The sequence below is a fragment of the Passer montanus genome, unplaced genomic scaffold (assembly GCF_014805655.1).
Source record: "Passer montanus isolate IOZ18808 unplaced genomic scaffold, ASM1480565v1 scaffold70, whole genome shotgun sequence".
Lineage (NCBI taxonomy): Eukaryota > Metazoa > Chordata > Aves > Passeriformes > Passeridae > Passer > Passer montanus.
Genome location: NW_024372148.1, coordinates 2,068,561 through 2,081,056, shown reverse-complemented (window position 1 = coordinate 2,081,056; position 12,496 = coordinate 2,068,561). Strand labels below are relative to the sequence as shown.

Below are 12,496 nucleotides of genomic sequence, written 5' to 3'. Positions count from 1 at the left end.
ATTGGGCCAGACTGCCTGGCTAGTACCTACCTGAAGACAGAATAAATTAGCAGCACCTATTTACTTGTACAGCTTCTGGAAAAGGAGTGACAAAGCAGGACTTCACTTTCTCCAGCACGGAGTAAATTAGCTCAGTCTCCAATGGGACACTCAGTTTTAAGGCTCACCCAAGCATGCCAGGATCCATACTTAGATTATGCAGCTGTTTGGTGCATTCAGGGGAAGAACTAAACCCTGGGTTGTTGCAGAAATCCAACATTCACATTACCCAAAGAAAAGGTGAGGACCAAATTCCTCTGCCTGCGTCTCACTGTGGGAAGGGGAGTTGGTGCCATCTGCAATCTCTGAACGTCTGCAGGAGTTCTCCTGGCAGCTGCTTAACCAACTTGCTGAAGTACAAGGTTGGCAGCTACTGCTCACTGCAGTTCTGCCTCTTGCTATTAAATACACTGATGGCATAAAATTGAGTCACCACTTTCTAATAAAAAATTAGATAAATTTAGATGTCAAAATTACTAACCTCCAGAGACAAAATGACAGTAGGTCCTTCTTGGTTCCCCCCACTCCCCCCACATTCCTGGAGAAATTGCTCATTTGTTTGCTGATCAGTTTTTCCAAAGAACATTTTAAAAACACACGGTTATAAACCTCAACTGCAAACAGGAATAATTTCATTTGCTCTCTAAAAATCTACAGCCAGTTTATTCCTGCACACATTTTTCATCAGCCATTCTTTGAATATTCATGACTTATTACTCCATGACCACATTGTAACTGCAGAGACATTTACATTCAGGGTCTCAGAGTGATTTTTGACTCCATCAACAACAAAAGCAGGCTTGGTGAGAGGTGCTCAGCCAGCTGAGGATTTGGAAGGAGCACAGTGGTATCTTAAAGGTCATTGACTTGGACAGGTACACACTGAGCAAGCAAAACCACCAGCAGAGCACAACCTGCTGGCTTTGGGAGCCACATGTTGGAGAGCATCAGAGGCAAAGCTCCTCGCCTTCCAGTCCCTGCCTGTGCAGAGGCTGCAGGCAGTGTGGGCTCTGCCAGCACTGGGGGGACACTTTTGGGGCTGCTGATGCAGCAGGCTTGCAGTGCCTGTTTGCCAAGGAGCAGGGAAAAGAGCTGTGCTCCCCCACGCTCCAGCCTGCACAGCAGCCTCTGAGGAATCACATCACCTTGCACTGGCACCCATGGGACTCTCAAACCCATGGGGACTGGCACAGGAATCACATCACCTTGCACTGGCACCCACGGGGACTGGCATCTTTTTGGACATCACAAGTTTCATCACTCCCAACAGTTTGAAGATCTGTTTAAAGTATTTATTTCCCTGGGTTTTAGCTTTCCAACTTCTATGCAGGCTAACAACCAAATTGTGGGCAGTAAGAGCAAGCATTTGTTTATTTTGTAAGAGGACTTCTTGCTGCTAATTGAAAACAAGCATTTTCAATGAGGCAGCTGTTTCAGTACTGTGAATACACAGATCAGCATCACACTGAAGATCTAATAACCCACTAATGAACCTTAATTTTTAGAGCCCCCTCCCTCACCGATTTTCACACTTCAGTAATTCCAAACCATTGATATGTGCTGCCAGTTATTTAAACATGTCTTCAGATATATTTTAATAAAAACCAGAAAAAATGTAACTTTTTTTTTTAGTTAAGACTATATTGGAAACCTTTTTACACGTATCTAAGAGTTTCTTTTTTTCTTTTCTTAAATAAATAGCAAAGTGTCACTAAAATGAATGGAATGCTAGCACCATTGTGTTGATAGAAATTTCCATACTAGGATGAACACACAGTCATCTTCTATAACAGTGCATAAAAAGAGACTTTGGAGGAAAGGTGGTGGTTGCTGGTGCATCAATCCGTGAGTGGCCCATGCAGTGGCATCAGGATGTGGTGCCTCTGCAAAATCTCACAGGCCTGGAGCCCGTGCCTGCAGAGGTGGCCTCAGTGAGACTCTGGAAGAGAGCAGCTGGCAGGACTTCTAATGCAGAATGTGGAATTACTGCCTGCTGCCAAGGGACACGCAGCCAGCCGATGGTAACACAAGGGGCTGGCCATGTCACTCTCTAGACAGAAGAACAATGGCTTGAAACGAGGGAAATGAGCAACCTGAAATCCAAACAGGCTGACTAACACTCAGCAAGGCAAGGGCTTGGAGACTCAAAGCTACCAGCTCCTCTATCAAGAGGGAATGATGCAAGGATTCACTGCTACACTGAAGGTTACAGAACCAGGTGTCATTTTTTGGTGGGTTTCCCTGGGCTGAGCTGGTGTTATTTTCACGTCTGACCATTTCTTCCAAATGGGACAGTGCTGAAGGAACAGCAGCCATGTGCACCACACCAGTAGATCCCTCAACAGCCTCTGCTGCCTTAAACTCACTCCACCCTGTGCAGGCAGCTCTGCCTGCCCACTGCCTTGCCCCTCTACATGCTGGAGTGCAGTGCAATCCCACCTCTCTGCTTCTGTTTTCTTAAACCAGACCCTTGTTATTTTAAACAGGAGTTTATTGTATTTAATACATTATAAAATTTGAAAAAATTGTAGGAAAGCAGCAGATTCAAACCAGAGCATCTCTACCAAATATTATTCTGGCCCCCGTTGAAAAACACAAAACAAAACAACAAAAAAACTCATTCAAAAGAAAAGTTAACCTTTCACATCTGTGAGGGCTGACGAAAGTGTGCGACTTCTGTACAAACTACATTTAAAATTTCAGCTTTCCAATGCAATGGATGGTCGTCTCCTGAACACCTGCCCATCCACCTCTAAAAAAGACAGACATAAACCTCCATATGCAAATAAAGTTGAGTCAAGGTGTGTACACATTAAAAAGTGGATGGCTGTTTGGCAATGAAAATGGGTGAAGAACAGTCCATGAATCCCCCCCGGCAATGGCTTGTACACCGTTAAGTGGGCCCGGGAAGAGCCTGGGACACTTAATGGCCATCACAGCACCAACCTCATCTACCACATTTTGTCATTGCATTTCCTACCCTTTGACATATACATACATATATATATGTACAGACATACATAATCATACATATTTTTGTGTGTGTGTGTGTGTGTTTTCTTTTATACCTTGAGGTTATTATTATTATCACTACTATTCCAAGTGTTCCCATATGAATTCAGGTGTGGTCTCTATATTTTATATAAATGTGTCTTTTATTCAATTTTAGTTCCAGGACTTGTTTGGAGTCCAAACTGCACATGAAATGTCCCCCTTTTTGTTTTTCCTCTTTGTTTTCCTTTTTTTTTTTTTTTTGCATAAAGAAACATGTCCATTTTAGTCCAGAGGCTCTTGCTTTATTCGAATGACAGACGGTGCACGAGATGTCCTTCTGAGTTCTCGTCTCAGTACGTATTCACTGAATTGGGAAGAGTCCACCCCACCTCCACATGAGCCAACAATCTCAAACCCTCTTTGCTGTAACCTCTCAAGTACCTGCAAAAAAGAGGAAACAAACACCAATGTGTAAGTAAATTAACAGACTATTTGCTGTCCAATGATAACTGTTGTTTTCAAATAGTTTCAGCTAGGGGGGAAAAAAGTGGTTACATAGCTTAACTGTACTGGATTGACTTCTGCTGACTATGGCTACTGAGCAGTGAAAAATAAAAAGGAAGAAAAATTTATTTTGTTTTCTTAGTACTGCCAACAAATCCAGTCTTCTTCTGGCCACAGAAACATGAGTAGAAAAACACATTCTCTGCTTCACAGAATTTACAACACAGAAAATACATTACACGATTGCACAGCAGATGCTGAGCAAACACCACAACTAAATGATGACAATGTAGATAACAACAGTCATAATTTCGGAAAACCTACCATGATATTTAGTAAAGACTTAAAAACCAACTCTGTTACTTTTATCACCATCTTCACCTGTTCTGGGCTTCCTCTGCCTCACCTGTGAAGGAGACTGCCTGGGATTTACCAGGATCATCCTGACAGCTGCCAAACCCAAGGAAGGGACTGATGCTCCTCGACCCCAGAGGATGTGGGACCCTCTATTCAGCATGACCAGACCTCACAAGGGTTGTGCTGGAATCTGGTGCCTACCATGGCTTTCTCAGCTGTTTCACCAGTTCTCAAACTGGCTTGCATGCATGGTGGGCAACACTGGCAAGCACAATGGCAGAAGACTGCAAAGGACTAGGGCAGGGGAAGAAGCAAGCTGGGGTTTAAAAATGCTTCAAAGAAGACATGCCACGTCTTTATATAAAATGGCTGGCAAATGTCTTTCCCAAATACTTGAGCATGGCTAATCGCACAGCAGTCACATAAAAAAGGAAGGGATAGGAAAAGAGACTTGGAAATAGCGATCAAAACACGTGTTCTTTAGGTTTTAACAATATATTCCAAAATCCCATGCCCAAATGTGTCAGTGCAAGCCACTGGAAAAAAGGAGAACTGAACCTGGGTCCTGAAAAAAAATGTGGTGGAAGCAACTCTGGAACCCAGCTCAGCCCTGGACAATCCATTTGATCTGTACCTCACCCTTCAGGTCTATTGGTAGTCCTTGTCCTGCCTCCCATTTTTATTAGTACTGGGAGATACTTATGTCCTCCCACTATCAATGTGGGATCATTACACAAGCCTGTACACATTTTGCCACTCTGACTATATGTATTTTAAAGCCTGTACATATTTTGCCACTCTGACTCAGGTTTTTCACATCAGTAAATATGCTTTGTAATTCTTATTTGTGCAACAAAAATATAAGCATCAGAATAAGTAACAAAGTGCTGAAGGATACAACCGTCTTGATAATTATCCTATGATATAGCTAAGCAGCCATCCTTGAAACTTCTTTTCAGTTGTAATCTGACATCTAAGGCTATCGTAAATTTGCATTACTCTAGGACAAAACAATTTTGATGTTTCAACATGACAGTCAAGGCCAGTAAGAGACAACTGTCCAAGCATAACATGGTCTAGATAGGTCAAGTAGATCCTTGTGTTAAGTGCTAGCATGAGTGCAGTGCCTGGCCAGCCTTCAGAGTGTGCCCCAGTGCTCAGCTTGCTTCATCTGGAGAAAAAGAGGCTCAGGGGTGACCTTCTGAAACTACCTGAACAGAGGCTGTAGCAAGGTGGGTGTCAGGCTCTTCTACCAGGAAACCAGCAACAGGTCAAGAGGAAATGGCCTCAAGATGCACAGGGGACATTCAGGTTAGGCTGGACATTAGAAAGAATTTCTGCACTATGAGGGTGGTTCAGCATTGGAATGGACTACTCAGGGCAGTGGTGGAGCCACCATCCCTGGAAATATTCAAGATATGACTGGATGTGGCACTTAGTGGTGTAGTTTAGTTGACGTGGTGGTGTTTGATCAAAGGCTGAACTTGTTGATCTTGGAGATCTTTTCCAACCTTAATGACTGTGATTCTCTACCTGGACAGTGGGACCTGGCAGATGAAAATATGCCAAGCTCAGCTTGCAAGCCTGTTCTGTAAAAGAACTCACCCATGAGCCTGCAGCATTCAGGAGGTGTGTTTAAACCAAACAGCATTGATTGTGCCATTGATGATTTCACATGGGAAGTGCTGACTATGCAGGACGTGCTAACTAGGGGCAGGCAGGTGTCTGAGGTTGGTTGTTTTTAACCAGAAAAGGATGAAAACATAACACTAACACTGAAGTTGATTATAATTATTCCAGGAATTACCTGCATTTGTCGCCCAGATTTTTTTTTATCAATTTCATAACATCTATTGATTTTAGACATTGCCACATTGCATCACTGAATACTTTGCGTTGAAAGGAACCTTTAAGGATCATCAAGTTGTACCCCTCTGCAATGAGCAGGGACATCTTTAACTAAATTAGGTTGCTTAGAGCCCTGTCCAGCCTGACCCTTGAGTATTTCCATGGATGGGGCATCCACCACCTCCCTGAGCAACGTGTTCCAGTGTTTCACCACCCTCACTGAAAAGTTTTCCTCCTTTTATCTAGTAAAAACCAACCCTATTTTAGTTTAAATCATTATCCCATGTCCTATCAATTGCAACAGGCCTCTACTCTGCTATAAAAAATCAGGAAACAACACTGGAAGTGAAAGTGAAGGGCTTTCCCTATGACCACAGAAAATTCTAACACTACTGTAGTTTGTTTGCAAAGAGATTTGGTGATACATGAATTAAATGGAGAAAGACAACTCGACATACAGAAATAAGTAACTTGCTTAAAGCCTCCAGCTGATTCTGCTCACCAAAACTCTCCAGTGACATGGAACAGGGTCAGGCCACGGGTACCTGGCCAGCAGGAATCTTGTCCTTAGGACGGATCGTGTCAGATGTCCTACCTGAACTGAGTTGAGGTGACAGTATCCGTTCAGCGGGAATCGGATGACGTGTGTAGAGTCGTGGTTCCAGCCGGCGTTGACAGAATTACACATCACATCCCCGATCTCCGGGAACACCTCCTCTATCAAGGACTTATCTCCACTCAGGGTAATCCTCTCGCCGAGATCTGGGGCAACTCGCACCACCAGGCACTCGCAAGACTTGGAGAAGCGGCCACTCTCCCGGTCCTGTTTCCACCGTTCCATCTCTCCTAGCATGGGCTGAAGCTGGAAATACTTTGCTTCTTCATATAACAAGCTGTAGTCCTGAAAGACACACACATTACTGTGCACAATTAAGAGAGGCACTGCTAATGTGGTGCTTAAGGTAGATGGATATTCAGGCCGATGCTGCTCTAGGTCTGGAACCCTTCGGACAGAGCTCCTAATTACTGTGTAGGAAGGTGTAATAAAGGAACAGTGCAGGCAAAAAATAACCAACAGCCACTGGGAACACAATGGGTATAGCAGCACTTGCAAGAGTAGGGAAAGGCTATGCTTGCTCAACTCCCTTCTGCAAAAAAAAAAAAAAAAAATCCCACTTTTCCCCATATTTCAGCCCCACAGTGATGTCATATAATAATGATCTGATTGAACAGATGGAACAGAATTCAATCAGGATTCAGAAAATTCATCACTAGGATCCATTGTGTCTTACAGCAATACTAGCAGGCATTATAACAGGTATAAGAATGTAAATGAGGAAGCCTGCAATGTTTGTTAGTGTAAAATGATTCAGATATTTGCATAATGTCTGCACATATTAGTGCATTTTAAAAATTAAGTATTTTTTAATACTTCCCTATTTTGCCACTAGTATTGTTTACTACATCATCTCAAATGCCAGAGCAGAGGGAAGGCATTTTTAGGCATAGCCACTGCAGAAGTAATTTGGAACTGATGATGTGGAGTCTGCCTACTGCCATTTTTTAAATTTAAAAAAAAATATTTAAATCTTGTTTTTCTAGATGTAAGACCATAAAATCATTTGGAAAATATTTATACAGAGAAAAGAGATACACGAGAATTAGGGATGAAAGAGAAACAGAATGACAAGAGAAACCTGCTAACAGTAAATATGGTCCTGAATTTGAACTAGAAACCAAATACTTGATGAGGACACCTAAATCATGTTAAAAATACTGCTTACATTTATTGTGCAACAAAAATGTAATGTAACCTATGTGTTTCTAAGAAACAAGAAACACTGTTCATTTTAATCACTGGTTTTTTGTACACCTTAAAGTATAACTGGGGAGGAAACCCCTTTGAACATCACAGTTGGGTGAACTTACCAGGAATTGCACTTTTAATTTCAACACAGCTACAGTATATTTATGTGTTTTAAATGCTTGACATATGTAATTTTCTTAATATTGCATGAAAGGTGGCTTTTCCTTTTTCTGTATTTCTGATGACCTGCAGGAGAAGTGCCAAGAGCAGCACAAAGCCATGCTAAGGCTTCAAAAGAAGGAAATTATGCTTATCTGTTTGCTCCAAATTCCCACATTATTCAAGGAGATCTGCCCTTGTCACTATGGGAGCAGCAAGGATGTATCTACAGCAGATGATTCAAAGGTTGCTGAAATACAGCTCTTGAACTCAATCTGTGATGCCCAAATGCCTGTCTCAGATAAAGGGAAAAGGACTGCATAGCAGTGTGAACTGCTCCATCCCTGCCTCATCACCTCTCCTGTTCAATCCCAATTGCTGCATTTCCTGCAGTGAACCAGGTGCACTGATCTGTGATCATTAAGTGAAGGTAAGGATCTGTTCTGACTGAAGACACCACATATACACCCTCATACCTACTAGCAGATAGACATCACATGGATTCTGAAGCTCTGCCTCTGTAGCCTTTGTCTGACATTGAACTACCACCAATTCAATTTGTTACTAAAAATGGGAAAAAAGTAGGCTCTTTATTAAAGTTTAAATAATAAATATAGAACTATTCATTCCTGACTTCTCTAAAACTCCAAAATTAAGCTTGCAGTATGCATTCAAGAGTCTGAGGCAGAAAAGATTCTATGACTTAATGCCCAAATATTACCATGTGTGCAGTTTATTTTGTCAATATTGTGATTCACACACCATTTTCTGAATTTCAGTGTGGGAGTGAAAACTGGAGCTGCTACAATCACTGGGGAAGCATAAAAATGCATGAGAAGACAAGTAATCAGCAAAGCTCATGAGCAGTCAGTTGCAGATTGTAACGTCACTTCTGCTTCCATGAGTATGGTACAACATTTCATTTCCCTGGCTCAAATCTGGCAAGGTTGCTTTATTACCACTATAGCCAGGAGGGGAAAGTTTAATACTGATGCCACTCTAGGAAAGGAAGACACCCCTTTAGCAACCCCATTCTTACTTTTGCCATGTCCCTGAAATCAAACACCATACCCTGCAAGTGCACCTTCCCTATCCAGGGCTCTGCTTTGACTACGCACCAGGATACTTGCTTTACCAAGGTACATGCAAAACATCCAAGTCCCTTGAAATCTCACCTTGAAATCGTCAGGAATGAGGAGTTTTGATGTCCTTAAGAAATTCAAGATATATCTGAACATCTGCCCATCTCTGTCGATGAAATAATGCTGCTTGAGACTGTCGAGGACAATGGGCTCTGTGCCATCGAAAAGCCGGCCAATTCTGGAGAGGAAACAAGGGACAAGGAGCACAGTCAGACCAAGCTCAGCTCAAGAACTGCTCAAATACCCCAGCACTACAAAACCCTCCCATGCAAACTTCACTGAAGCAGCTCTGTGGCTTTGTTTCATTAGAAAAGGGCTGGTTTCAAACCACTGTGTAAGCCACATATTTTCCAGCATGGCCTGATTGAGTTCCAAGCAGCAGAGCTGGAGAGGTGGAAGGGAACAAGCCAGGCCAGCAGTCTCTCCCACCCACCTCACTGCCCCAGTCTGTATCTAATAAGATGAGAAGCCCTCAATTATTTTGGACACCTCTTTTGATAGTCCCCTTCAGCACAGCTCATCCCCTCTAGATGTTCCAATGCCCTGGACTGACTCATTCTGCTTTACAGAGCACTACATAGGGAATTTTATTTAGTTTGGAAGCTGTACCTGAGGAGTAGTTTGGTTTGGTTCTTTGCTTTATTTTCAATTGTTTTTTAAACCCAGGTCACTTTTTGGATACCATTTTCTGCAACCAACACTAGGGCAGGCACAGCTAGGGTGAGGGACAGCACATTGTGGTAATATAAAGATGGGGGTACAGTGTTGATAACATTTCACTGTGAGGTAATGCTTTAATCTAATACCTGCTTGTGGCAGGTATCAAGCAGAACACTCAAATAATACAGAAAAATGTCTTAGCTTTTAGACACCACCCACTGACCACCAGAACCACGCAGCCACCTAGAGAAACTCTGCTTGGCAACAGGTCTTGCAACATCAACCACTGAGTACATTTCTGGATGTGGGGCTCCCAAACCAACTTTAGTTAGAGCAATAGGAAGGGCTGAAAAAGCCAAACAAAACCCTCAGTTTAACACCAAATAAATGTTTTTAATTTGGTGTTACACTGCACTGGGGCATTTGCAAAACACTCCTGAGTCACTGGTGGTTTCCCAATGAAATGAGCTGGAGTGACTGGCAGGTCTCATTTTGCGTGCCTGTCCGTATGTCTGTACGTGCAATGTGGAAGTACTTTTTGACTACAGACAGTCATGACACACTGTTTTTGTTTTGTTTTAAAAGCAGACAATAAACAATGCACCCCCACTACCAGCAATAAAATAAAAAAAAAAATTAAAAAAAAAACCAAAACCACAAAACCAAAAAAAACCCCAAAAAACCCAAAAAAACCAACCAAATATTCAGAGATTTAGATAAGCCCTCCTGGCTACACGAAGCACCCCAGGCTGAGAGATGCCCCATCCACTGGCCAGCAGAAGGGGATGTCCAGAAGGCATTCAAGAGGCAAAAGACAAAGTGGCTCCCAAAGAGGGGGAGGCAGCAGGGCTTGCAGCAGGGTCTCAGGGAACTGCAGAGGAGCAGGGCTCCAGGTGACCACAGACTGTGTTGCATCAACAGCCAAATACCCTCCCTTTGAAAATGGCACAGGCAACCCAAATTGAGTTTGGAACAATGCATGTGTCTGGAGCAGGTATATATATAAGTTGTGAACAGAATACAAATCTCATCTATAGTTTCTCACCAGCTGGGAGGAGACCAGAAAAAAAATGAAACTCCATTAACCCCAGCTGGCCATTTACAATTCTGTAGTAAATGCATGAATCAATTCAAGTTGCATGAAATCTGTAACATATAAGGAATTAAATATATTTTGCATCATGAGCAGGTACAGAACACTTTTTTTTCAAAGCCATCCCTTGAACTATTCAAGCTTTCTTCCTCAAAGACTTGTTACTGCCTGCCCCGCTGCTCAAAATTTGAGCTGTGACAGCCCATATAACACAGGCTCCTGTTCACGTGGTGTATGAGCCACATTTTATGTCTAATATGGAAGTACTCAGCATTTAGAATTAATTTTCCCTTATACTCAAGCATGTCATCTTCAAATTTATCATGGAATTCACACACAAAACATGTATTTGGCCAAGTCAGTCATTACTGAAATGTATAATTGTAATTGGTTTCTGCAGCATTTTCCTAGTTCTAAATTACTTGTATAATTACATATTTTAAACCTCTAGGCTTTTTGTCTCCATTTTATTAATTGTTTAGAGAAGAGCAAGATAGTATCAGAGGATGGAGCCTTCAGACAAAACCATAATGCTGAGGAGAGTGCTCAGCCACTGGGAGTGCTACCTGGGACCTGAATGGCTTTGGGAATGGACTGGAAGTGTTAACAGAAAGTGCTGCCCTAGTGCTCTGCTGCTCTGCAGCAGCAACAGCAGCAGCAGCAAAAGCCCAGGAAGTGCAAAGCCCCAATTCCCTCCTGAATCCCCTCCCAGGATCACTCTGCAATACACTTTCACATATTAAAACTGCACTGGAAGGGTAGACCCCCAGCAGAGAGACTTCTGTAAAGAATTTTTTTTCCCTTTTCAGATGGAAAAATGTAGATTCCAGCATCCTTCATGTAGCCTTCAGGGAAAAACCTGAGGTATTATGGGATCCAAATCTGGTGACAGGGTCCTGCTCCTGATCTGCATTTGCTACACCCATCAGGACAGGAGACTGGGCTGTGCCAGGATCTGGGGAGCAACCAGCATCCTCACCTCCCAGCATCCCCAGCAGGAACTCTTGTGTTCACAGGGGCACAGTGGGAAGCACTCTCTCCTGCCCCACTTGTCACCTCCTCTGTACAATACAACTTGATCTCCATCCTCCCTGCCACCCATAGCTTTGCTGGCACTCCTGCTTGGTCTCACACTGGGATTATGCATGCTTAAGAGACACCAGTTTGCTAGCACAAGAAGGGACTGGTAAATCATTATCATTTCACTTCCCAAGAAAACCTGAAAGAGGTTTTTCCCCATCTCCTTCTTGACAATGTTGGCTGATGACTGGCAAAGACACCTTTCTGTTTTAAATGACAAATATTTAACAGCTGAATGGAGTTTCGAGACAGGAGAGCACTTTGAAGGAGGATTGCAAAATAAGATGATAATTATATGCAGAATTAGCCAAATATCAAGGGTAAAGGATAAGAAACTGTAGTCCATTTACAAGAAAATGTGCTTCTGAAATATTTAATTAAAACTAACAGGCTGGAATTTTCCATATATCAGGAAAATTAATGTCCCATGGGTTGAAAGTGCGACCTCCAATGGGTAATAATTAATGTCTGTGGCTTTAAGTATCATATTCCACTGTCAGAAATCGAATGCTTCAAGGGCTGAAAATATAAGCAGTGGAAAACCCTGTTTCCATGTGAGAATTTGGTTTTACTTAAAGGACACAAACCAGGTATAGCTACAAGCCCTTGTTTACTGGAGAAAAAACAACAGGGAATGGAAAATATAATTGTTTTAATTCCATAAAATACTACAGGGATGAATCTTTCTTCCCACAGATCAGCACTCCCATAACAGCATTTCTATACCAAAAAGCTAGCACAGGAAGATGACATTGCTTGCAGGATTTCTCAAATTCTTCAGAAAAAAAGTCCTGCTTGTCAAGTATAAAAATA

At 42.4% G+C, this 12,496-nt stretch overlaps 1 protein-coding gene across 10 annotated transcripts in view; it reads right to left on the bottom strand.

Moving 5' to 3' along the window:
* Window positions 1-3,278: 3,278 nt before the first annotated feature.
* The window catches only part of KCTD1 (potassium channel tetramerization domain containing 1), a 99,009-nt gene continuing 89,791 nt past the window's right edge, over window positions 3,279-12,496 (bottom strand). For all 10 annotated transcript variants that reach the window (XM_039730148.1, XM_039730150.1, XM_039730142.1 and 7 more), the window contains 3 exons: window positions 8,884-9,028; window positions 6,338-6,643; window positions 3,279-3,474 (listed from right to left, as the gene is read on the bottom strand). In XM_039730148.1, coding sequence (XP_039586082.1) covers window positions 3,316-3,474; window positions 6,338-6,643; window positions 8,884-9,028 — 610 coding nt within the window. In that variant the 3' untranslated portion in view covers window positions 3,279-3,315. The remainder of the gene's footprint in view (window positions 3,475-6,337; window positions 6,644-8,883; window positions 9,029-12,496) is intronic.